We start from the raw sequence: 26,078 nt of genomic DNA on the forward strand, positions 1-26,078 counted from the left end.
CGGGCACTGCTCTCTCTCCACACCCAGCTCTCTCACTGACTCTGGCTCTGACTGCTTCCCCCTCGGTCTGGTCACCTCAGAATGCCTGCCCATTAGCTACAGAGGGGCCTGCCCTCACCTGTCACCTCAACTCCCCCAGGTCAGCCTGGACCTGCTACGAAGGGATTGAGACTGGTTTAGCAAGCTCGCCTGGCCAGGGTCGTGGTTTGCAGAAGCTGTGGTGAGCTCAACCTTCTGCTGAGGGACTGGCCAGTCCGCCTTCTGGGGGGGATAGTTCTGGGGAGTATCTGGGAGGCAGGGGAGCCCATGAAGAAACTACCATGGGAATCCTGGCAAGAGGACCCAAAGGAGTAGCTGAGAATGGATAAAGAGACTAGAAACACTGGGAACAAATGGCTGGAGGCACCAGACTTCCTTTTGGAGGACCAGCTCTAGCGAGAGAGAGTCCTCGAGAGCTTGGGAGAGAAGGCAAGTCCACCACGCCTGATGTTATCGGCACCTGATTTGGGAACAGGTAGGAAGGAAGGCACTGGCCTAAAGAAGGATCTAGAGCCCTGCTGGGTGTTCAGGGAGGGTGAGGAAACAGGATGAGGTATAGAGAAAGATGGTGGAAGGCCCTGGGTTGCATATGTGACCCCCGTCCCGGCCCTGCCTTAGGACTACATCACTACACCCACACCGGGTGACTCCTATGTGTGCCGTAATGAGATCGCACACCACGTGCGATCAAGAGCTTTCCAGAGGCCATGGAGACACCTCCCCACCAGCTATGCCCACCCGTAAGGCTCAGCACCAGCCTTAGATCTGCAGCCCTAGAGACTGGCCAGTCCTACACCCTCGTCTGAGCGGAGTCCTGAAGTGCTGCCTTCTCTTGCGCAGCATTGTTCCTCTGTGCTGTTGGATGTGGACCATCGTTCTCATGGCTCTGGGCTATGCAACCATCGGAATATGCCACAATTTATTTAGCAGCCCAGCACTGGTGGGCATTTGCGTGGTTTCCAGTTTGGGACTGTTTCGAATATTTGAATGTCACGGGCATCTCTGTACATGCCTTTTGGTCGGCCTAAGCATTCATTTCTGTTGGGTATTTTCTTTGGAGTAGTATTGCTGGGTCAGAGGTAGGTGTTTGTTTAGCTTCAGTGAATGCTACCAGTTTTTTCACGTTCCACCTACCTGTCAGGACTCCCATTGATGCAGAAATCACAGAGGCTAAGATAGGATCAAGGAGGAGCTGCGGGAGCAAGACTGAAGCCAGGGGCTGGAAGATGGCCCTGGGGTAGTGCTGGTGAGAGTGAGTGAGGGGGTCCCAGCCCAGGACCTGCAGGTAGGAACTAGCTGAGAGGCTTTAAAATCACTGCAGATGGTGATTGCAGCCATGAAATTAAAAGACGCTTACTCCTTGGAAGAAAAGTTATGACCAACCTAGATAGCATATTCAAAAGCATTACTTTGCCGACTAACGTACATCTAGTCAAGGCTATGGTTTTTCCAGTAGTCATGTATGGATATGAGAGTTGGACTGTGAAGAAGGCTGAGCCCCGAAGAATTGATGCTTTTGAACTGTGATGTTGGAGAAGACTCTTGAGAGTCCCTTGGACTGCAAGGAGATCCAACCAGTCCATTCTGAAGGAGATCAGCCCTGGGATTTCTTTGGAAGGAATGATGCTCAAGCTGAAACTCCAGTACTTTGGCCACCTCATGCAAAGAGTTGACTCATTGGAAAAGACTTTGATGCTGGGAGGGATTGGGGGTAGGAGAAGAAGGGGACGACAGAGGATGAGATGGCTGGATGGCATCACTGACTCGATGGACGCGAGTCTGAGTGAACTCCGGGAGTTGGTGATGGACAGGGAGGCTTGGTGTGCTGCGATTCATGGGGTCACAGAGTCGGACACGACTGAGCGACTGAACTGAACTGAAAGGAGCAGGAGGAGACGCCGTCTCGGGGGGCGTGGACAGGAGAGAGATGCTGGGAGGAATGGGCCGCAAGCCCAGGACCTCACGCTCAGCTTTGCGCGTGGAGAAACTCAACAGAACGCCTTCACTCAGGCGTAGGTACTCCTCCCCTTCTGCGGCCCCGCCCTCCAGCAAGCCCCGCCCCTCCATCAGGCCCCGCCCCGCCCTCGGCCCCAAGCGCTGCGCGCAGTCGCGCCCGCGGCCCCTCCCTTCCTCGCCGCCGCGGCGCACTGCGCAGGCGCGGTCTGGCAGCTGGTGAAGCCGCAGCATCCCTAGCGCGGGCGTGTCCCAGCGGCTCGCCGAGTCCTCCTCCTCCTTGTCGTCCTCCTCGTCCTCGTCCTCCCGGGCGGCCGGAGCGATGGCAAAGCCGCTGACGGACGGCGAGAGGCGGAAGCAGATCAGCGTGCGCGGGCTGGCTGGGCTGGGCGACGTGGCAGAGGTGCGGAAGAGCTTCAACCGGCACCTGCACTTCACGCTCGTCAAGGACCGCAATGTCGCCACGCGCCGCGACTACTACCTGGCGCTGGCGCACACCGTGCGGGACCACCTGGTGGGCCGCTGGATCCGCACGCAGCAGCGCTACTACGAGCGCGACCCCAAGGTGAGGCGCGCCGGGGAAGAGGGCGTCCGGGGTGGGAGACGGCTGCCCAGTGGCTCGGACGGGGAAGCGTCCGCCTGCAATGCGGGAGACGCGGGCTCGGTCCCCGGGTGGGGAAGACCCTCTGGAGGAGGGCACGGCAGCCCAGTCCAGTGTTCCTGCCTGGGGAATCCCATGGACACACGAGCCTGGCGGGCTGCGGTCCGCGGGGTCGCAGAGAGTCGGGCATGATTGAGCGAATCTCTGTCTTTATATCTGTCCCGGGTGGAGACCTCGGTGAGGAGGGACCTCCGGGGTGGGGAGAGACCCCGCAGCCCTAGGTGAGGAGAGACCCCTGGGTAAGGAGAGATCTCTGGGGTGGTGAGAGACTCAGAGGGTGGAGAAGGACCTCTGGTGAGAAGAGACCCCCCCCCCGGGTGAGGAGAGACCCCAGTGAGGAGGGATGGACCACCCTTGAGATGGAGGAGATCGCCCCCACCCCCTGCCCCAGGTAAGAGGGAACCCCTGGGTGAGGAGAGATCCCTAGTGAGAAGAGACTGGGTAAGGAGTGACCGCTGGGGTAAAGACACACACACACACACACACACACACACTGGGTAAGGCAGCCCTGCACACACACACACACATACACCCGGGTGAGGCAGCCCTGCACATGTGTGCATGCACACACACACACACACAGGTGAGGTGGCCCTGCACACACACACACACACACACACACACACACGGGTGAGGTGGCCCTGCACACACACACACACGCGCGCACACACACACACACAGGTGAGGTGGCCCTGCACACACACACACACACACACGCGCACACATACACTCGCGCGCGCACACACACACACCACCCCCCCAGGTGAGGCGGCCCTGCACACAGCTTCATCTACACCTACACACCACACGCTGAGTGCCTGAAGCCGAGCGGGGGGCCTGCTGTCCTGTGATGGAGCGGGAGTCACCGAGAAGCCTCTGAGACTGAGGCCCTCAGGGATGGGCCCTGCCTTCCAGGAGCGCACACCTGCTCTGGAGAACTTCTCTTAGCTGAAGGTTGGCAGACAGTAAGGAACTGTTGATTCTTTTTATATGTTATACAAGCATAGGTTTATGGTGGACGAGTACAAGGTGCACAAGAGAGAACTTGTTCATCACGTCCGTTACTAACTGTGTTAAGAATCCAGGTGTATGTCTTTCTGCATCCTCTCCTGTTCTTGAATATATATGCACACCTTTCAAAGCATGTTGAGTGTACAGTTTTGTGGCTCTTCTGTTTCATTCATCAACATTTGTAACACTTGTAGTTTTTAAACAACTTTCCAAGTAAATATGATTCTTCAGTATCGTTGATAGTTTTCAGTCTAATGCATATGTCATAGGCTTGGCCAGGCCCCTGCTGCCAGTTTTGTTTGGTTGGTTTTTGGTTTTGTTTCTTGCTTCTTGACCATGGAGCATTTTACCTTCTTTTATACTAATGTAGAGTGAAAACTGATGAGGGAAGGACACACCTGTAGACCTAACACCAGTTTGCATAGTTTGATTTGCAGTGGACACCTGGGCACTGGGCAGTTGCTTTGCTGATAGTGTTTTTGTAGGGTGTTAAGAAATGTTCAATAATTGCTAAGTCTGAGATCGGTTGCTTTTCCAAGCTTTTTCTGGGGCACTCCTTTTTCTAAAAGAGTAGTGGTAAAAAAGACAGATTTGTCAGAATACTAACCAGCCTCTTGATGTTTAGTATGCAAGACAGTGAAGTCACACCAAATGGCTAAAACAGGTTATTTCAACAAGGGCTTGGGTCGACTTTGCCAGGGAAGCTGGCCAAGAGGCAGGGCTCCCCCAGAATTCCCTGCTGGTGGCAGAGTTCCACTTTGCAATATCATTGTTATTCATACAGCAGGTGACAAGCTACATTTCTGCCTGCACACTCAAGGGCATTTCCCTGCAGCTGAACCAGAATGTACCACAGCACCCAAGGGACCCGTTCCAGTCTTTATTCTATGTTTAGATCCGAAAAAGACTGGTGATGGGCTCAGGGATTGCGGAAATAACCTTTCCTGAACAGGATTAAATTCCTCTAGCAAAACGGTTTTGCTGATCCTCACTGATGGCTAGGGTGGCCATAGGCATAAACATTCCTCTTTTAAGGAAACCACACAGCCTGTAAATGGAAGGTTGTTTGCCTCTCCTGGATAGGAAGGTCCTTTGAAAGTGGGAACTTCGAATTTAACTGCTTCAGTCTGTCTGATCCATGTTGAAAATAGGCTCATCATTTCCTTTTCCTGCAAAAGTTACATATTTGCTTATAAAGCAGGGGTCACCAACCTTTTAGGGACCAGGGTCTGGTTTCATGGAAGACAGTTTTTCCACCCCCACGGGGTGGGAGGGGATGGTTTCTGGATGATTCAAGCATGTTACATTTATTGTGCACTTTGTTTCTATTATTATTACGTTAGCTCCACCTTAGACCGTCAGGCATTAGATCTTGGAGGTCAGGGAACCCTGCTGGAGAGGACAAGAAACCCTGTTGGAAAGGACAAGAAACCCTGTTTTGTTAGAGGAATTTAATCCTGTTCGGGAAAGGTTATTTCCACAATCCCTGAGCCCATCACTAGGCTTTTACGGATCTAAACATAGAATAAAGACTCTCAATGGGTCGCTACGGTGCTGTGGTACATTCTGGGTCAGCTGCAGGGAAATGCCCTTGAGTGTGCAGGCAGAGATGTAGCTTGTCACTGCTACACCTCTGATCCCAGAAGGATCAGAGCATGAGGGAAGGTGCGAGGGCTCCCAGGAATAATCCTGCAGAGCCACACCCCCACCCTAAGCGCAGACTCAAGGATCTGTACCATTGCTTCACACTTTGGCAGCCTGACGATCTAAACAATAATCAGACTGCTTTTATTTAATATTTTTATTTACTTAAAAACAGTTATGCAGATCCTTGTGATTATTGGAGACAAAAATTTGAAAACACAGATAAGCCACAAGGATACATTAACTGTAATCTCACCATCTAGTGATCACAGTGTAAATACTACAGACATCTTGTGTTCCGCATCTCTTTTTCTGGGCAGGTAGAGACACTTGTTTTTATTACACAAAATAGCGCAGTGCCATGCTGCACCTATTGTTTCGTAACTCTTTCAAGCATTCTATTTTTGGTAATCGTAGAAACAATTGAAGCTCAGTGCTCAGAGGAAGAGTTTTCAAGTAAGCTGCCTGGCAAAGCAGCAAGTCAAAATATCTGGCTAAAATTAAGAGATCTGCACTTGGCAGGACTCAGCGCTTAATTCTAAAGAGGCTCCAGGAGACTGAGGAGATGGGGAGGTCAGGACTCCACTCCAGACTTGGGGACGGAGAGGAGCTGGGTGGTAAGGGATGGCTCACACAGATCCAAGCCCCTCAAGGCCTGGCTTTACCACTCAGATTGTTCCGCCTTGGGCTGGGGTAGATTTCTTTCTTGGTTTCAGTTTTTTTCATCTTTAAAACGAGGAAGGTCAAGCTAGGTAATCCATTTCCGAGTCCCTTTCCTTTCTGAAACACCATAGTTTTGTGTTTGCTGGTAAAATGTTTCCATTTTACATTGACATTCAGTCCAAAAACAATTTGAGAATGCTTGAGTAAGACATGACTCAGGGGCTTCCCTGGCAGTCCAGTGGTTAAGAATTTGCCTGCCAGTGCAAGGGACACAGATTTGATCCCTGGTCTAGGAAGATTTCACATGCCTCTGAGCAGCTAAGCCCATGTACCACAGCTACTGAGCTCGTCTGCAGCAACTGCTGAAGCCCAAGGCCCCTAAAGCCTGTGCTGTACAAGAGAACCACTGCAATGAGAAGCCCAAGCACCACAACAAAAAGGACCCAGCACAGCCAAGAATAACAGATAAATAATTTTTTTAAAAGATACAATACAGAAGGCTCAACTTCATAGAAGACCTCAAAGAGAAAGTTGGGGCAAAAGACAGTAAGGGTAGGAAAGTGGATTAAGTTCAGGTGTAAAGTCAGGACACAAAATGCCAACCTAAGTTCTGGCAACAGAGCACATGGCAGGTCATGTCCAGTTACAGGAGTCCTCGGTCTCTACTAGAGATTCTCGAATGGGCAGGTGGGAGATTTCTTCCATGAATCTCTAGAGCAGATGTTGTGCAAGGTGGACAGCTGGCCTGATGGCACCTCTGCAGTGGATGGACTGGTCAGTTTACCATGGCTCTGCTGCATGAGTTCTTGGCATAACCATCATGGTAGACTAAGAAAAAGAAGCTCTACCACTGGGCCCAAGCTCCTGTCCTAAATGTTTCTAATAAGATAATCATAAATAATACAGTCAATAATGGTTTTACTGGATTTGGGAATTGAAGGAAGAGAATCTGGAGCAGTGTTTTATACCCTTGGCTGCCCACAACCCCCACTTCTGAACTTCTGTTCTAATAAGGCAGGAGTGGGACCAGCACTGGGATCTTTCTGACCCAGGCGGCAGTTCTGATGTGTTTGCTGTGTTTGCACTCTGTGGTTCTGGTTGTGGCTGTGGTGTTCTGATGTGTTTGCACCCATCTGTGTGAACTTGATCTTGTATCCCATGGACAAGCCTCCCTGATAGCAGAGAGCTCAGAGTTACTTTCTGTGGCCAGAAGCTGGGGAGGGGCAGATGGTTCGTGTTGCTGATTACCCTGACAGCTTGCCGAGTGGAAGGTCGGGTGAAGCCACTGTCGATGAGATGGGGAAACTCTGCCTGTGTGCCACAATTTCTCATAGAAGACAGCCTAACCTCTGCCCTTCAGGCTGTGATGGTTCATTTTCTGTGTCAGCTTGGCTGGGCTATGGAGCCCAGATATTTGGTCTGATATTTATGTGGATGTTTGTTTGAAGGTGTTTTCTGACTAAATGTGAGAGTAACATTTAGTCAGTGGATTTTGAGGAAAGTAGTATCTTCTGTAATGTAGATGGGCCTCTATTCAGTCGAAGGCCTGAACAGAGCAAAGACTGACACCCCATTTGGAGTCCAAATGCCACTCCTCCATGCCTCACCTCGCCAGATTTTGGTCTTGGACCTCTGTGATTATGTGACCCAGCTCCTTAAATAAATCTCTGTGTGTATGTCCTGTAGATTCTGTTTCTCTGAGGAGCCCTGACTTATCCAAGCTGCTGCCCTTTGTATCTTTATGAAATGTTGTAACCCATCTCACTTCTGTATCCCAGCCCTTTGTAGATGATTTTTTTTTAATTTATTTTTTGTCTGCATCACATGACATATGGGATGTTAGACCCCCCAGCAGGCATCGAACATTTGTGCCCTACATTGGGAAGGCAGAGTCTTCATCACCGGACAACCAGAGAAATCCTTGATGATTTTTTAAATGTTTATTTTGCATGATTTCAGACTTTCAAAAGTTGCAAGAATTCCCATATGCTCTTTATCTGAATTTCCCATTTTTAACTTGTTATATCCTTCTCTCTTTATAAATACAATTTTTTTTCTGTGAACCATTTGAAAGTAAGTTTTAGACTTGATAACCTACACTTTCCCTCTAAAAACTCAAATATGTGATTGGAAAAAAATCAGGGAGACTCCCTTATACTAGCAGAGCACTTATACAAAACTTGGGGTGTTCACACCGTCACAGTGTTGTCACCTGCAAACCTTACTCGGCTTTGTTGGTTGTCCCACTGATAAGAAATACAAGTTAGAAGACTGAAAGGGCTTTATACATCTTTTCAGATATACCTCCTTCCCCACCCTACTCCCACCCCCTCATTAAGCAGAGCAGGCTCTAACCCATATGGAATCCCATACATTTTAAGACACTAAGCAGGTAAACAGCAGGCAATAGATGGTTAGCTTTTTCTACCTTGTAGAGAAGGGGCTTCTTAGAATATGGTGAAAGGGCAGGAGAAATGAAGACAGAAATTTAGAAAGGTGATTGGATGACAGAAAGGTTTCACTAGATCTTCTAGAGTGGGAATTATGTATAATTTCAGTTTTAGCTGAGTGTCTTTTCTCATCCTTGAAACATCACTTCAAGGTGAAAGTAGCTCTGTTTACCAGGCTTCCCAGGTGTCGCTAGTGGTAAAGAACCTGCCTGACAATGCAGGTGATATAAGAGACATGGGTTTGATTCCTGGGTTAGGAAGATTCCTTGGAGGAGGGCATTTCAACACACTCTAGTATTCATGCCTGGAGAATCTATGGTCAGAGGAGCCATAGGGTCGCAAAGAGTCGGACACGACTGCAGCGATTCAGCAGGCACGCACAGTTCTGTTCACAACACTGAGTCATATTGCTGAGTCACAGGGGGAGTTTGACATGGTCCAGATCACTTAATATAAATTGATCAGGCTCTGGCTATCAATCAGTGACAAGGAGGCCTCCGTGACTGTCTGGCTCTGGGATGGGCTGAGTGGACACTTTGTAGGTAGGGCTTAGCAGCATGTGAGGTGGACGGCCCAGGACTATAAAATTGACGTCATGGAGCACAAAGTGAATCTGTTCCCTGAAGAACTAAATGATCTCTAAGATCCCTGCAGGTTCTCAAATCCTGTAATATTATCCTATTTTACATTTCCCAGATTTACTTTGAGCAAACGGACCTGCATGCTAATCCTAGGTAACAGTACCTAAAGTAAAAAAAAAAAAGAAGTTTGTTGTCTACATTGAGACACAGCCTGCCAATTAGGGGAAAGATTCCTTGAGATTTCACTCCAAAGGAGCGTGCTGAGTGTGACTTTGTAGGTTGGGCCCTAAGACTTGTGTGGTAGATACCACCCTTCCTCCTCATGCGAGCACAGTTGTGGTTTTATATAGAAAGCCATTTCCTCCAGAAAGCCCCTGGGATGCAGTGGCATGAACGTGGAGACATGCTCAGGACAGGAGTGAGCCTCAGCTCTCTGGCCAGTGTGGGGGCCACCCCCCTCCACAGCAGCTCTCTTCTTGCAGTGGGATAACAGACACGAGGGGGCCTCCGTGGCTTTGGAGAGGCTGAAGGGCCCACCGGAGCTGACCTCTGTGTTGGGTCAGTGATCCGTGTCCCTGTGTCATGTCAGGGCCAGTTCTGTCTGGCAGGAACCTCTCTGTGCTGGGAGGGCAGCTGGTGAGCTAAGATGGAAGGGGACTGTGTGGCTGCATGTTCCTGGCACAGACAGAACTGGGTTCTTGGTGGCGGGGAAGTGGATTGCCCCAGTCTGCACCCAGCTTCATTGCCCTGAGTGTTGAGAAGGTTCTTTGTTTCCTCTTCCTGCAGAGCGTTCAGACCCTGCTGTTAACCAAGGGCTCCAAACACACTTTTAGGAGAGGGAGAGGAAATGGAGATCTCAGAAAGCCCAGTTCTATTATTATTAATCTCAGTTCTATAGAGAGCAAAATGAGACTGTACCTATTTATATTAAACTCCATGTTCATAGAGTTCACTAATTCCTAACACTCTGTGTGAAGTCGCTCCATCGTGTCTGTTTGCGACCCCACAGACTGTAGCCTACCAGGCTATTCCATCCATGGAATTTTCCAGGCAAGAGTACTAGAGTGGATTGCCATTTCCTTCTCCAGGGGATCTTCCCAACCCAGGGATCGAACCTAGGTCTCCCGCATTGCAGGCAGATGCTTTAATGTCTGAGCCTCCAGGGAAGCCCCCTAAGACCCTTTAGGAGATTAATATGCTGTATAATATTTGCATTGATCATGTTTTCATCTGTTTTTGTCAAAGAGCTTTGTTGATGCTTTTCTGTGATGTTACCTGTTGGGGTGGGCTCTGCATGTGATAAATAAACCCAATTGATAAAAAAAATTAAGGCTGCCTCTAGGCCATATAACACTTGTTGCAGCTGTATTGCAAAGAAGGAACCCAGCCAAAAGTTTCAGTGACCTAGTTCAGCCCTGGAGATGGCCTTCTAGAAGTGTGTGACAAGGTTAAGGGGTCCCTGCTGTTCTCAGGCTCCAGGAGATGAGTGTCTGGGCCTCAGTCAGAACCCCGGAGCTGGGAGGCGCTGTCCAGGGTTGCAAAGATGGTGCTGGGACACTGGGCTGGGCCTGGAGGGCTGTGGGCCCATAGCAGCAGAGTTTGGGGCTAGCAAGTATTGGCCCTTTGCAGGTGAGCCCCCAGGCTTTTTCTTAGACCAAGCCTGTGCCCTCAGCTGTTTTTTTTCCAGAATTACCACCCTGTTCTACAGGTTCCACACCCCTCCCCAAAAATCTGGCCTGGTGAGGGGCCCAGCATTGCTGAGTCCAGGGTGGACGTGGTGCTATCAGGGACATAAAGGGACCAGGTCACTCCATCTGCCGGGAAGGAGCCAGGATGGGACCCAGTCTGTATGGTTCAAATGTCATCGGCCGGCTTCTCAAGAACCTTCAGTTTTAATGGTTTCACACCAAACTACCTTAAGGAAACTGGGGAAAGCAAAATCAACATGTGTGGTGAAGTTATAAAAGTACTCCTCACACAGGCAAAAACAGTAGCAGAAACCAAGGCACAGACCCTGAGGCCAGAGCTCCGGCCAGGCGGGGCCTACAGAGGTGCCTGGCACAGGGCTGTCCCTGCTCGGCCCCTTCTGAGTGGGGACAGTGCTTGAGGGCCCCCAGTGCCATGGCTGTCCCTGCTGTCCTCTTGTGCAGGGGCCATAGGAGACTCTCCTGGGCCTGTTTGCAGAACTCAGTACACTGCTGAACCCTGGACACCTGTGTTCAACTTGGGAGGAAAGTGAAAGAGATTCAAAGATTTTAAGGCTGATTGCAACATTTTATGCCTCAGCACCCATCTCTTAGGAAAAGAGATAATCAAGCTATTTTCCTAGTGCTAGTTAAAAGTTGGAAAGATCAAACTACAACTTTTAAAATACATATTTGTATGAATAGTTACAGGCAAAACGAAAACATCTCAGCCATATCCCTGACCTGCCAACTTCTTATAAAACCTCTTGGGAGAACCCCAGAAGGAGGCTGGTGGGGGAAAATGCCCCTTGTGTGTGCCTGGGAGAATCGAATGTTCACAAGATATTCACTCGCTCAGACAGCTAGGCACTGTCATCTTGGTGTGTTTGCCCGTTGGTTACCATGCCCCGTGGGAACCCCATATACTAATAGATCAGCTCAAGTGTAGGGCAAATACCGTCCAGGACGATGAAAGGTCAGGAAGAGGCAATGGGCCGCGAGCAGCAGTGACAGCCGTGTGGGTAGAGAGAAGCTTGTTACACTGTGATGAGTCTGTGACTTAAAGGACACTGGAACATGGATGGGAATTTTGAAGCCAGGCATTCATATGATCAAAAAATGTGGAAGAAAGGCTCTCTAAGACTGAAATCTGAAATTTTTTTTTGTATCCATGCATGTTCTTTCAATTTGTAGATTTGATATGTATGGAAAGTTTTCTTAAATTATATTTTTTAAAAAATACATTTCTTTATTTGGCTCCATTGGGTCTTAGTTGTGGCATTCAGGATCTTTAGTTGTGGCCTGTGGGGTCTGGTTCCCTAACCAGGGATCAAACCCAGGCCCCCTGCGTTGGGAGCGTGGAGCCTTAACCACTGGAACACCAGGCAAGCCCCCCCAAGGCCTCACTCTGGATGGCTGGAAGCAGCGTGGAGGTCCTGTGTAGGAGCAGGACTCTGGGCCGGATCTCGACTCTGCCACTGCCTTCCGTGGCCCGGGGGGGTCTTAGGGGGTAGACGGCTCCAGACGTGGGAAGCGTTGGAATCCTGCATGATCCCCAGCGAGTGTCAGTGGTCGTCTCTTCTTTTACACAGAAGTTTATCTCTCAGTCCCCCAAAGCCAGCAAACAGGCAGCAGATGGAAATAGGCAGACATGTCCATCCGTCTGTCCCATTGTGTTGACCGTGCCTTTGGCACTGAGTGCCCAGTGCAGCTGTCAGGAGCTGTTCACCCTGCAGGGCTGGCTCACCCCCACCAAGCGTAGACAGGGCTCCGTCTGTCCTGGGGGTCGGTTCCCCACCATCACCCTGCCCCACCTCCCTGCCCCCAAGGGAGGTTCCTTTTTGTCCCCTTGGGGACTCCAGAAGGGCAGTGCACAGAATCTGCTTTTGAAGGACCCTCCCTGGGGGGCAGCCCCTGGAAAGGTGAGGTTGGCTGAGGCTGAAGGGAGGGAGCCCATTTTAGGGGTGCAGGTAAGCACAGTGTTGGCTGAGTGCAGCCTCTCAGAAGATCCGCTCTGCACTGGGATCTTCAGGTACGTGGGGTGGAACCAGCTGTCTCAGATGCCTCTTCTTGCTCCCTCAGCGCATCTACTATCTGTCCCTGGAATTCTACATGGGCCGCACCCTACAGAACACGATGGTGAACCTGGGCCTCCAGAATGCGTGCGATGAAGCCATCTATCAGGTGTGGTCCTTGGGGCCGGGCTGCTGGGTTGGCCTCCTGTGGGCACCGAGCCTTAATCCAGCCCTGCGGAGGCGAGTGCTGCCGTCTGGGACTGAACGCTCGGGCATGGGGGAATGGGTGGTGGGTGATGCGCCTTCTCAAGGAGAGAAAGTGAGGACTGGATGGGAGCTAATGCCCGGAGGGCAGGGACTGGGGCAGGTTGTGATGCTGAAGCTTGAAGCTTCTCAACCATTGCGCGTCACATGCCCACCCTACATGGCAGAAATGCCTGATACCGTTCCATTTCTCTTTACTTTATTGAGCTGGTGGCCCACCTCCAGCTCCCCTCTCCCAGCCTAAAGACACTTGTCCTGCGCCTGCTGGTAAAATTGCCCTTCTCTCCTACTTGGAATTGTTGTCGTTCAGTCGCTAAGTTATTAACGACTCTTTGCAACCCCATGGGCTGCAGCACGTCAGGCTTCCCTGTCCATCACCAACTCCCGGAGCTCACTTCATCGAGTCGTTAATGGCATCCAATCATCTCATCCTCTGTCATCCCCTTTTCCTCTTGCCCTCAATCTTTCCCAGCATCAGGGTCTTCTCCAATGAGTTGACTCTTTGCATCAGGCGGCCAAAGTATTAGAGCTCCTATGGACAGAGGGGCCTGGTGGGCTATAGTCTATGGAGTTGCAAAGAATGGGGCACGACTGAATGACTAATATGAGCAATAGAAAATACAGAGAGGCATGTGTCTTTTTAAACATTGTACATTTTTTTCCCCTAAAATGCTGTTTCACTTGCTATTTAGCTTTTAGTTAAGCTTGTGTTGGGAAGGTTTCCGTGATGATGAACTTGGAATCTCAGACACATGTTGGCAGTGCCTGCCTTTCAGGCAGGACGTGGGTACTAGAGGCTGTGAACTGGACTGTCGATGGTGCAGGGCTGAACGGCCTCCTCCTCAGGCTCCCCAGTTACAATGCATTGTGAAAATAAAACATGGGAGACTTCCCTCGTGGTCCACAGGTTAAGACTTGACCTTCCAAAACAGGAGGTACCAGGAGCTAAGATCCCACATGCCTCACGGCCCAAAAACCATAAAACAGAAGCAATATTGTAACACGTTCAATAAAGACTTTTAAAAAAATGTTTTAAAAAAGAAAAAAACATCCCACTGCTGCACCACCCCAGGCTCCAGTTCCAGAGCGGATTCCACTAAAAACTAGAAATTCATAAGAAGCCACTCTCTCCTGAGTGTGCCATCAAGGACACACTTAAAATTACAGGAAAGTTAAAATATACATGGAAATTATCTGCTATGATGAACGTCTTCACACACCATCATCACCTGACTTCCCTAGTCCTCAAGCCCAAATCATGGCTGGTCTTATTTCCTGTAAAGCCCCACCACTCCCAAGTTATTTAAGAGCCAATATCAAATGTCTTAATAGTTCACATGTAAATATTTCACTAGATATTTCTTTTCTTTTTCTTTGGCCAAGCTGCACAGCTTGCCAGACTCCTCTGTCCTTCACTCTCTCCCAGAGTTTGCGCAGACTCACGTCCATTGAGTTGGTGATGCCATCCAACCATCTCATCGTCTGTCGTCCCTTTTCTCCTCCTGCCTTCAGGCTTTCCCAGCATCAGGGACTTTTCCAGTGAATCAGCTCTTTGCATCAAGTGGCCAAAGTTCCTATTTTATAAATAAGTTTATTTGCACTATTTTTTGGTTTCCACATATAAGCAATGTCACGCTGTAGTTGTCTTTGTCTGGCTTACTTTGTCTGGTATGAGACTCTCTAGTTGCATCCATGTTGCTGCAAATGGCACTGTTGCATTCTTTTTTATGGGTGAGTAATACTCCTCAGGTACATACCACATCTTCTTTATCCGTTCGTCTTTCCGTGGACATTTCGGTGGTTGTTTCCACGTCTTGGCTGTTGTGAAGAGTGATGCAGCAAACGTCGGGGTGCACGTGTCTTTTCCAGTTAGTTTTCTTCTGACTGATATATGCCTAGGAGTGGGATTGCAGGATCATACGGTAGTTCTCTTTTTAATTTTTTGAGAAACCTCCATACTACTCTCCCAGTGGCTGTACCAATTTACATTCCCACCAGCAGTGTAGGAGCATTCCCTTCTCCCCACATCCTAACACCAAATTTTAATGTTGGGTTCTCAAGTCTAAAAGAAAGCAGCCTCTAACCTCTGATTGCTACAAGCTCATAGGATTTAAGTATCTTTCCACCTGTTACTTGAGGGAAAATATGAAGTACTATTAAAATGTTACCTCTGTTTCTGTTCACAGTTGGGGCTGGACTTGGAAGAATTGGAGGAAATAGAAGAGGACGCTGGCCTGGGGAACGGAGGCCTGGGGAGGCTGGCAGGTAACCCCGGCCTCTGTCCAGGACAGGCCTTTCCTGACACGGCGCTTGCTCAGTGTGCTCACTCGCACACAGCGAGGCCAAGGTCAGCCGTGCTCCCAGCGCTGGCCTGTCAGGGAAGATTTGTCCCTCAGAGTGGACGGGACAGTGTGTCCTCCAAGTCAAAATCTTTGCCACCAGCAGGAAGAAAAAAATCAACTTATTCTATTCTCTTTCATACAAGGGGCACTTCATAATTATGGAGACCAGACTTGCCAGTCCTGGGGACCTGATGCAGAGAGAGGTTTCCGACATACCTACCACCCTCCTGATTGGGACGAAGACAGGGATAGAATCACACACGCATTTACGAACATAGCCCAACTTAAAGCACCGGCTCCTGCCTACTGCAGTGAGCTGACTGCCCCGAAGAGGCAGAGCTCTTCCTCTCGGAGCTGTCGCTCCCTTCTCACCCAATTTGAGAGCAGCCTCAGTTTGGTGTTTTTTAGTTTGGGGTATTTTTCCCCCTCTTGTCTTAATTATTTTTGCTGGCCTTTATGGGGTGAAGGAGCTGGGTTAAGAACTCAGAAGTGGAAGCAGCAGTCCCAGTGAGACTGGATCACACTATGTCCTGCTGGGCTCTTGGGCCCGGAGCTTCTGGAACAGAGAGGATCGATTCTGCACCGCCCTGGAGTGTGTGGGGCCCCAGAGTTTACAGTACCATGCGATGGCCCAGCCCGCCCCTTCTGAGAGGCATCCTCCTGTGAAGGGAGCAAAGGCCCTAACGTTGATCCATGCGTGTGTGCGTTTATGCCTTCAGAATTCAAGTTAAATTCTGCAGACATTATAAGTGCAGCATATGTTTCTGGCAGATGAAACATCCCACAGATCTTCACCCTTGGCTTGGTCTGCCCCACATCCAGGGAAAGGCCCTGTGCACCCCACTTTAGGGCGGGGATGGTGTGTGGAGACGGGCTGAGTTTGGCCGTGTCCTTTGTGTTCGTCCCCCTTCCCACGCCCCCAAGTAGTCCCCACGTTGATGCTGTCTTGGCCGTAGGATCTCAGGCCGAAGAGCCTCAGCAGTGGCCCAGCAGCCTCAGCCTTTCCTTTTCATGAGACTTGAGGCCAACGGGTCCCCACTGAACCACTGCCTGCCACCCTGGGGCTGGCCCCCAACCATGAGGTGTCTGTTTGCCTTGGTGTCCGGGCCTGGGCTCAGAGGCCTCGGATCTGCGCTGATGTCCCTGTGTTTGGACTTCCAGCCTGCTTCCTTGACTCGATGGCCACCCTGGGCCTGGCGGCATACGGCTATGGGATCCGCTATGAGTTTGGGATTTTCAACCAGAAGATTGTCAATGGCTGGCAGGTGGGTGTGGTTTTCTCCTTCCACTCGCTTGTGGCCCTCGGGCACACAAGAAAGTCACCAGGTGCTGTCGGATCTGCTTCTGGACTTCCTGCTCCTCCAGGGAGGCTGCATTCCGGCCCTTGGCAGAGCGGAGGGGGCGGGGCAGGTGCTGAGGGCCCTGGACGATCCGTGATCTGCGTGCCATCCCCTCAGCCAGCAGGGCCTGTCGCCCATGCGTTCTCATTGCACATGGCGTCTGTGTTGTGACAGGACGTCTGGCGGGCTCAGGCCAGATCATGGCTGGGCCTCATATTTGGGAAGATGCTGCTTCTGCAGACAGTTTATGGTCCTACTCTTCAGAGGGGACTAGGCTCTGACATTGGAATCTTACTGACGTACAGGGAAGGAACACCTTCCTGCCACCAGGAAGTCAAAGGCAGGACCAGTTCTGTGATGAGTGTCTGCCTGCCCCAGGCAGAAAGGGCTCGCCTTCTGTGGAGTCCTGAGAGAGGGGACTCAGGAAGCAGTAACCTCAGCCACGCCACTGTCCCATGACCCAAATGCTCTTTCTTGGGACTTGCCTCCTTTCTGTCTCTGTGACTTGTCCTGGACGTGTGGTGTACACAGAGCCGTCTTTCGTGCCCTGACGGTCCCAGTCACATCATGTAGATGGAGTCACGTGGTGTGTGGACTCTGAGTAACATCTCGAGGTTTGTCAGTGTGCCTCAGGACTTCTCCCTTTTACTGCTGACTTCAAAGCATTCTTAATGTCTTTTTATTTTGATCTATTTTCTGCATTTTACATGAATTGGTTTAATAGTCCAAAAGTGAAAGTGAACATTGCTTAGTCGTGTCCGACTCTTTGCAACCCCATGGACTATACAGTCCATAGAATTCTCCAGGCCAGAATAGTGGAGTGGGTAGCCTATCTCTTCTACAGTGGATCTTCCTGACCCAGGGATTAAACCAGGGTCTCCTGCATTACAGGCTGAGTCTTTACCAGCTGAGCTACCAGGGAAGCCCTAATAGTCCAAAGCATTCACTTTTAAATCGAGAGCCTGGGCTAGAATTGGGAATCTTTACCTTGTAAATCAGCTGCAGTTGTGTTTTCATGCTGGGGTTGATCATCTAGGTGGTGTGGTGGTGCAGGTGTAGGGTGGGGCCCACCAATGCCCAGGACCACCGCCCCCTTCACCTGCTGCCCCCTGCCCTCACTTGCCTCCCCCCTCACCTGCTGCCCCCTCTCACCTGCCGTCCCCCCCTGCCATCCCCCACCCTCACCCACAACCTGCCCTCACCTGCCACCCCCCACCTGCCGCCCCTTCAGGTGGAGGAGGCCGACGACTGGCTGCGCTATGGGAACCCCTGGGAGAAGGCGCGGCCGGAGTACATGCTGCCGGTGCACTTCTACGGGCGTGTGGAGCACAGCCCCGAAGGAGTACGCTGGCTGGACACGCAGGTACCACAGGCACTTCCTGGGAGGGGGCTGAGTGCAGGGACCCTCAACTTGCCTCCTGTCAGGGGCTTCCCTTGGGGCTTCCCTGTGGGAGCTGCCTCCCCACACACTTGGTTGGGACGGTTCAGACCTCGACCGTGTAGCTACCTCTGTAGTTTAACAGGAGCCGTGTCTCAGGGTGTTTTGTGGCAAGCAGGTTGGTGCCGGAGGGGCAGCGCACTGGGGGCCGTTGGTGAGAACAGCTCGCATCCCGGGGCCGGCACTCACTGTGTAGCCCTGGCTCTCAGTAGGGTCTCCTGGTGCGGCTCACCGATTATTTGGAGCCGTCAGTGCCCTGGGCAGGGAGCCCTGGGCGGATGTCACAGAATGGAGCATCCCCACCTAGCTGGGCCCTAGTAGGGGGACCAGGGCAGGAACACCAGGTGATGGAGGAGCATGGTGCTGGCCCCGGCGGGCACACACGCAGAGCCCCCCCAGCTCAGAGATGGCAGGAGGGTCAGAGGAGGGCTCTGTAGGGGGCGGTGGAGGGGGGTATAATTTGCAGTGAGGAAGAAATGGTCCACTGTCCAGTGATCTGGGGAGATGAGCAAAAACAGAGCAAGCCTGTGAGCCACAGGTGTTGTTATGGGCTGTCCAGATTCAAGTCTGAACTGGGACTCAGGCCAGGCAGGCTGGTAGCCCAAGATGCCAGAATAAGTTGTATTTAATTTTAAAAAGTTGGGAAGCGCTATGGTCTTCTAGGTGTGTGTGCCTGTTGAAGACGAGTGAACGAAGGCCTGGAGACCCCAGCAGGACACGATGAGGGCCTTCCTGTGGGGCCGGGCCATGGAGAGGGCCGGAGCGGTTTGCAGATGCTTCGTAGGGCTGGTTGAGGCCAGGGTCGGGGACAGGGTTGTGGGGCAATGGAAGGGAAGGATGAGGCTGGGGTATAGCCCCCCACCCAGTCCTTTGTGGCTCTGGGAGCTGCCTTCACACCCTGAAGCCACCCTTGGAAGCGGACCTGAGTATGAGCAACCCCACAGGAGGGCCCGAGGGCCATGAGGACCCGAGGTGGGGGCGCCTCTGTCGGCTAGAGCGCACTGGTGCTTCTGGGCACACGGGGATTGGGAGCGGGGAGCACGCAGGCCGCTTTGGTTTGCTGAAGTTCGAGGTCAAGGCCCCAGGAGGAGCCTCCACAGAAATGGGGCATGTTCAGAAATAGCGGCTGTGTGCGGGGTGAGGCTAAGCGAGTCCCGAAATCGAAGTTGCCTACGCAGAGTTGAGGGATGAGAGGGCAGGCATGGAGGGCAGAGGCCGAGGACATGGGAGGAGGGTCTGCCCAGGGCCAGGTGACCGTGGACACTGGCGTGGAAGGTGGGAGCTGGAGGAGGCCTGGAGAGCGGTTGGTGTTGTTTGGGGTGGGAGGAGAGAAGCCAGAGGAGGGCGGGCGGCAGCCACCAGCAGCAGGCTGCTTGTGTGAGGGAGCCACCCCAGCCTCGGGGGGCACGGCCCAGGTCGGGGACCACGCTTTCCCTTGGCAGGTGGTGCTGGCCATGCCATACGACACCCCGGTGCCGGGCTACAAGAATGACACTGTCAACACCATGAGGCTGTGGTCCGCCAAGGCGCCCAACGACTTCAAGCTCCACGACTGTGCGTCCCTCCTGTTCCCACCTGGGGCCTGATCCCAGACTGACCCCAGCTGCACTCACAGCCTGTGGGGCTCCCCAGCACGGGAGGGCTGAGGGCGGGTTCTCTGTGAGCCTTAGGCTTCCCAGGGATCCCACGTCCTCCAGAAAGAGCCAGGGCCTGGGGCTGGGAGGGGCTGAGCAGCAGAGCAACTGTGGGGCGCCTGCTCAGGAGTGCTTGTCCTCAGACCCATCAGGGCGCTTGGGAGCCTGACAGGCTCGTGGGTCCTGACCCCGCTCTCTGCCCTCAGTCAACGTGGGTGGCTACATTGAGGCGGTCCTGGACCGGAACCTGGCCGAGAACATCTCCAGAGTCCTGTATCCCAATGACAATGTGAGCAGCTGCTGCGGTACCAGGGGGAAAGGGGACTCTCATCTGCTGCCTCTCAGTGCAGGAAGCTGGGCTCCATCAGGGCCCCCGTGCACCTCACACTGGTCTCAACTGACCTCCTGAGAGTGAGGATGGACACGGTATCCCCAACGGGGCCCAGGAGCCTCCAGCCTCATACCTCCAGTCCTCCCCGTAAAGACAGGGCCACAGAGCCCTCACCTCACCTGCTGCCGGAGTCTGCTCTTCGGCACCTGGTGTAGCTCCCTAAGAATCGGCAGGCGCACTTGTCGGCAGTGGCTGTCCTGCAGTGATGCCTTGAGACCCACACAGTTGTGGTTTGAAAAGCTCTTTGTAGCTGTTTCCCCACATGTGAGACGGGGATCTCAGCCACGTGCTCCACGGCCCCCAGATTCTTAGCAGACGAGCCCTTAGGGTTTGCCCAGCTCTGTGGCTGGGGTTTCTATTTTACGAGTGAAATATGTGCACACAGCAGCAGCACAAGGCCCTGGGCTGAAGGGCTCACAGGAAAAATGCCCCCGACTCCCCATCCCACCCCCCAAGATTGCAAGCAGAGTCTCCCGCTTCAGGTGTGAGGCCTCTAGACGCCCGCACCCCAGAGGTTGTGTTCCTGGCCTTGGCCCCTTGCAGGGTGCTGTGACCCCCTCCTGGCTGCACTCCTTCCTTGTCTGAGGGTCACCTGACCTTGGCCCCAGATCTGGGCTGGACCCCAGCCTGGCCCTGCCCTGGGTTGGGGGCCTAAGGCTGAGGCTGAGCCCAGTCATGTCCTCTGGGCGTGTCTGCAGTTCTTCGAGGGGAAGGAGCTGCGGCTGAAGCAGGAGTACTTCGTGGTGGCTGCCACCCTGCAGGACATCATACGGCGTTTCAAGTCGTCCAAGTTTGGCTGCCGCGACCCTGTGAGGACCTCTTTCGAGACGTTCCCAGACAAGGTGCGCTTGCAGAGGGGCCAAGTGGGGGACCGAAGCCAGCCGTTTCCGGGCGGGGCCTCCTCCTCCCGGCCACAGCAGGGTAGGCCAGGCCGGGTGGGCAGCGGCTCCGCAGCCTGGGTCTCCATGTCCCTGGATACCGGACCTGGGATGCTGTGAAGGGCCCCGTCGGGCAGAGCAGCCAGGTTGCAGGCTCAGTGGAGAGGCCAGCCACCCGCGTCCGCCAGGCGGGAGCAGCATTCCCGGCAACCTGCTCCCTGCTCCTCGACCCGTGCTCCACGCTGGGACCTGGAGCCCATGCCGCACCATCCACTGCCCGCGGCCGGCCCTGTGACCAGGTTCCGCGGGCAGGCAGCTGAGGACCCCAGTTCTGCACGAGTGGTCAAGAGGACTGAAGGGGTCGCCCATGTCAACGCAGGTGGCCATCCAGCTGAACGACACCCACCCGGCGCTCGCCATCCCTGAGCTCATGCGGATCCTGGTGGATGTGGAGAAGGTGGACTGGGGCAAGGTGAGCTCTGCGCCCCGCCCCGCCGCAGGGCCGAGGACTGGGCCGGTCCTGGGACACGGAGTGGGGCCTCCCTGGGGGCCTCGGGCAGAGAGGGACGCTGTCCCTGGGAAGACAGGGCCGGGGGTAGGAGGACGTACAGGAGCGGTTCTGGGGTTTCTCCCGAGGGCAGGATGCTGAGTACAGGCGGCAGGGCAAAGGCCAGAGAAGAGCGGTTTTCTGGACAAGAAAAGGATTCTGACACTTGTCGGAGCTTCTCACGTATGCTTTGTCATCTTAGAACTGTGGTCAAAGACCCAGAGGTGTTCAGCTTACAGAAATACATTGTTTCTTTATGGGTTTGTTCTCCTCACCTCACTTATTTTGGTCCTAGACTCTTTAGTGGGGTTTTCTTGATGTAACTAAATTAAATCAACATATAAAGCCATTTTACCCCCTTTTTTACCCCCTTTCTGGTTTGGGGTGCACCTTTGGGTGGGGCTGAGCCAGTGCAGTTCACCTCTGGCCAGCAGAGGGCAGGGCCGCACTCTTCACCAGCTGTCCCTGGACCACAGGTATGAAGTCAGTTTGGTGGAAATAAAGCTGCCTGGAGCTCTGTCAGGTTTGCAGAGGAAACTGGGGCGATTCCCAGGTAGCGAAGAGGTCCTTGGTTCTGAGTATGTCCCAGTTCACGACAGGAGAGTGAATCGGTTTGGTGTATGTGCTAGGTCACATCAGGAGAGTGAAGGGCAAAGCACTCACCACGGGTCTGGGAAGCTCCAGGCCCCAGAGCAGAGACATGCAGCTGGCAGGGCCCTTCCTGGTGGCATCTGAGCACCTGCCTCTGACCCTACACGTGCCTCTCTGACCCTACACGTGCCCCTCAGCCTGGCATCTGGCAGCTGGTCTTCTCTGTTCACTGTGGGGTTTCTGGAGTGTTGGGAGCTGGTCTTCTGTGAACACCGTGGGGTTTCTGGAGTGTTGGGAGCTGGTCTTCTCTGAACACTGTGGGGTTTCTGGAGTGTTGGGAGCTGGTCTTCTCTGAACGCTGTGGGGTTTCTGGAGTGTTGGGAGCTGGTCTTCTCTGAACACCGGGGTTTCTGGAGTGTTGGGAGCTGGTCTTCTCTGAACACCGGGGTTTCTGGAGTGTTGGGAGCTGGTCTTCTCTGAACGCTGTGGGGTTTCTGGAGTGTTGGGAGCTGGTCTTCTCTGAACGCTGTGGGGTTTCTGGAGTGTTGGGAGCTGGTCTTCTCTGAACACTGGGGTTTCTGGAGTGTTGGGAGCTGGTCTTCTCTGAACACTGGGGTTTCTGGAGTGTTGGGAGCTGGTCTTCTCTGAACACTGTGGGGTTTCTGGAGTGCTGTGAGCTGGTCTTCTCTGAACACTGTGGGGTTTCTGGAGTGTTGGGAGCTGGTTTTCTCTGTTCACTGTGGGGTTTCTGGATTGTCACAGGCCTGGGAAATCACAAAGAAGACTTGTGCATACACCAACCACACGGTGCTGCCTGAGGCCTTGGAGCGCTGGCCGGTGTCCATGTTTGAGAAGCTGCTGCCGCGGCACCTGGACATCATCTATGCCATCAATCAGAGGCACCTGGACGTGAGCATGGCGGCACGGCGGGGCTGCACCTGCAGGGCCCGCCCGTCCTGTCGTGATGGGAGGAGGAGGGCCGCGCCTGCTCCCCTGGGCCCTCCTCTTAACTCCGTATCGGACTGTCAGGCCTGGAACAGGTGCTTCTTGAACAGAATAGCCTCTGCTCACAGAGGACTTGGGGCCAGGGGCTGGCCCTTGGCTGAGACGTTGGCTTGTCCCCTCACTGGGAGCCCTGTTTTCGGGCTTAGGGGGAGCCCTTTTTCTCATATCTGAGGAGGTTCAGATGTGTCTGTTCCTGGCATGCCAGAGGCCTTTGTCCTGAGACATCACTGCAGCGTTTGGGTGATGGGGGAAAAGTCACCTGTGTCTTTTCTCTGTCACGCATAGAGAGGATGCTGGTACAGGAACGGGGGGACTTAGGGTTAAGGTGTGATGATTTTCCTCCTTTTGATCTTTCGGTGAAAGAGTGGCTGTTCTCACTGCTAGACTGCGGTTACATCCTGCCTGGGCCCCCGGGCGCAGCATCTTCATCTCTTCCTGTTGGTCACACAGCACCTGCTCAGCTCTGCCAAGTCCACGGGCTGAGCCCGCAGCTGCCTGGGCTCAGGCAGCCCTGTGCTCAGGGCTAGCCAGCCTGGGCTCCAGCCGGCCTGGGGGAGCAGCTCCCGCCCTCCCGCTCACCGCTCTGTCCTTGCAGCATGTGGCCGCCCTGTTCCCTGGGGATGTGGACCGCCTGCGGAGGATGTCGGTGATCGAGGAAGGAGACTGCAAGCGGATCAACATGGCTCACCTGTGTGTCATCGGGTCCCACGCCGTGAACGGCGTGGCAAGGATCCACTCTGAGATCGTGAGGCAGTCAGTGTGAGTGGGGAGTGCCCTTTGGCTCCCACCCCATCCCTGCCACCTGCAGCGCAGTGGCTGAGGCTGGTAACCACCCAGAGCTCAGTGGTGGGAGGGTGAGCCTCTGGCTCGATGGACTATGCTGGGGGTGAGCCCTCCTGTCACCAGGAGCCCTCTGGCTGTCGGTGTTCTCCATCTCTCCAGGCAGAAGATCTGCTCCTGGAGCACCTGCCTGGGGATGAGGGGGCCAGGCCAGACGGGGGGAGGTCAGGGCTGAGGTCAGGGCAGAGGTCAGGGCTGGGGCTCATCCCCGAGAGGAAGGAGGGATTCCGAGGGCAGGTTCCCTGCTCCAGCTCCTCTCCGTGGGACGGGATCTCAATTGATCTTTCAGTCTTCATCCGAGTCCTCGAGTGGGACACCTGCCGTGAACGCCCAGCAGCCTGCGTCCTCAGGGCTGGCCTGAGGCTTTGTGTGACGTACTGTTTTATCCCCACTGTCTGTCTGCGGCCCACTGTCAGGACCACTGGGAGGAAGCTAGGCTCCAGCCACCTGCCGGGGTGGTCGGGCTCCTGGGGAGACAGAACAGCAAGGCTGGGTCCGGGGCCCCTCCAGAGGGCCCTGTGCCCTTTGCCCACCTTGTTCCAACCAGCGTTTGCTGAGTCACCTCTGGTCTATGTGTTTAGCTTTAAGGACTTTTATGAGCTGGAGCCGGAGAAGTTCCAGAATAAGACGAACGGCATCACGCCCCGCCGCTGGCTGCTCCTGTGTAACCCGGGGCTGGCAGAGACCATCGTGGAGGTGAGGCCGGTGCCCCTGGGCCCGTCTGGGGCTGTGTGGGTGTGACCCACCGCCTTGCGTGTGGAGAGTGGGGGCTCCTGGACAAGTGGGGGGTGGGCACTGCCGCCCACAGGTGTGACCAGCCTGGCGGTTGGTCGGCAGACCTGGTGGTCCGTGCAGGAGTTCAGAGGGGGTCCTGGGCTTCAGGTCCAGCTTGTGAGTCCTGACGAGATGTGTGAGCTGGGAGTGGGGTCATTGTTGAGTTGTTCCCGTGTTCTCGAGTGGCCCCAGTGTACAGGATCTCCTGGGAGGGGGTGTGATGGAGAGGAGCGGCCAAAGGGGACGCAGAGCGCAGAAGCTGTGTCGCCCCCATGGTTCTGCAGAGAATCGGGGAGGGTTTCCTGACAGATCTGAGCCAACTGAAGAAGCTGCTGCCGCTGGTCGGGGACGAGGCACTCATCAGGGACGTGGCCCAAGTCAAGCAGGTAGGCCCGGCATGGGGCCAGGAGCTCAGCCCCAACTCGGCCCCGTGGAGGGGCCCTGGGTCCTCTGGGAGAGCTTGTCTGGGGGGAAGCGCGTGGTAATAGACGCAGGCCCCGCACCTCCACTCGAGCTGCTGTCTGCGCCCCCAGGCCCCCCACAGCTGCCTCACGGCCAGGCAGGCCGGCTCTCTGGACGGCCTCTGAAGACCGAGACTGACCCTCTGCTACGCCCCTGGCCTGGCCCTGGGGGCCCAGAAGCAGTGCTTCCTTCAGGGTCTCCGTCCCTGCCTTCTCGTCCCCTTTTCTGCTTTCTCACCCTCGCTTCTCTCCCAGGGTTTGCTTGTTGGTCTGGTTTCCCGCTTAGCTCTGAGCCCTCGTGCAGACCCACTCTCGGGGTCACGCTTCCCCGCTCCTGCCCACGTGGACCCCCGTCCCTCCACGTCCTCCCTGGGGCGGCCCCTCCCTACCGCGTCTCTGACGGGCTCCCAGGCTCAGCCCTGTGGACACCCCACTGTCCTAACCTCTGTTCTCCCAGGAAAACAAGGTCAAGTTCTCCGCCTTCCTGGAGAAGCAGTACGGGGTGAAGGTCAACCCCTCGTCCATGTTTGACGTGCACGTGAAGAGGATCCATGAGTACAAGCGGCAGCTGCTCAACTGCCTGCACGTGGTCACCTTGTACAACCGTGAGTGCCCTGCCCGCACCCCGCTGTGGACCAGGCCTTTTTCTCATGTGCTTGATCTCACGTGACACGTTCGCTTGAAGCGGCGACTTCTGGTGTTCTGTGTTCACAGCACAGCAGCTACAAGGAGTGAGATGTGAACTCAGAGGTTGGGGAGCTTGAGACCCAGGGGATGCCCTGCCTCTGGGGTGGGGCCTTGGGGTCCCTGGAGGCTGTGTTGTAGGTTCGGTGTAGCCTTTCTTTCATATTTAGTTGTTATTGTTAGATTT

General features: G+C 53.9%; 1 protein-coding gene across 2 annotated transcripts in view; it reads left to right on the plus strand.

Annotated features, from left to right (window-relative positions):
• The window catches only part of PYGB (phosphorylase, glycogen; brain), a 34,878-nt gene continuing 10,981 nt past the window's right edge, over nucleotides 2,182-26,078 (plus strand). Inside the window, exons 1-14 of one of the 2 annotated variants that reach the window (XR_001919014.1) lie at nucleotides 2,182-2,557; nucleotides 12,770-12,871; nucleotides 15,153-15,231; nucleotides 16,470-16,573; nucleotides 17,880-18,011; nucleotides 19,529-19,640; nucleotides 19,927-20,009; nucleotides 20,810-20,953; nucleotides 21,369-21,461; nucleotides 22,890-23,036; nucleotides 23,728-23,891; nucleotides 24,554-24,668; nucleotides 25,031-25,132; nucleotides 25,665-25,812. Coding sequence is in view for 1 of the 2 variants with exons in the window: in XM_018057287.1 (XP_017912776.1) it covers nucleotides 2,315-2,557; nucleotides 12,770-12,871; nucleotides 15,153-15,231; nucleotides 16,470-16,573; nucleotides 17,880-18,011; nucleotides 19,529-19,640; nucleotides 19,927-20,009; nucleotides 20,810-20,953; nucleotides 21,369-21,461; nucleotides 22,890-23,036; nucleotides 23,728-23,891; nucleotides 24,554-24,668; nucleotides 25,031-25,132; nucleotides 25,665-25,812 (1,768 nt within the window). In the remaining variant the exon portion in view is untranslated. The remainder of the gene's footprint in view (nucleotides 2,558-12,769; nucleotides 12,872-15,152; nucleotides 15,232-16,469; nucleotides 16,574-17,879; nucleotides 18,012-19,528; nucleotides 19,641-19,926; nucleotides 20,010-20,809; nucleotides 20,954-21,368; nucleotides 21,462-22,889; nucleotides 23,037-23,727; nucleotides 23,892-24,553; nucleotides 24,669-25,030; nucleotides 25,133-25,664; nucleotides 25,813-26,078) is intronic. The other variant, XM_018057287.1, reaches the window with a different exon arrangement.

The sequence above is a fragment of the Capra hircus genome, chromosome 13, assembly GCF_001704415.2.
Source record: "Capra hircus breed San Clemente chromosome 13, ASM170441v1, whole genome shotgun sequence".
In the NCBI taxonomy this organism is placed as follows: domain Eukaryota; kingdom Metazoa; phylum Chordata; class Mammalia; order Artiodactyla; family Bovidae; genus Capra; species Capra hircus.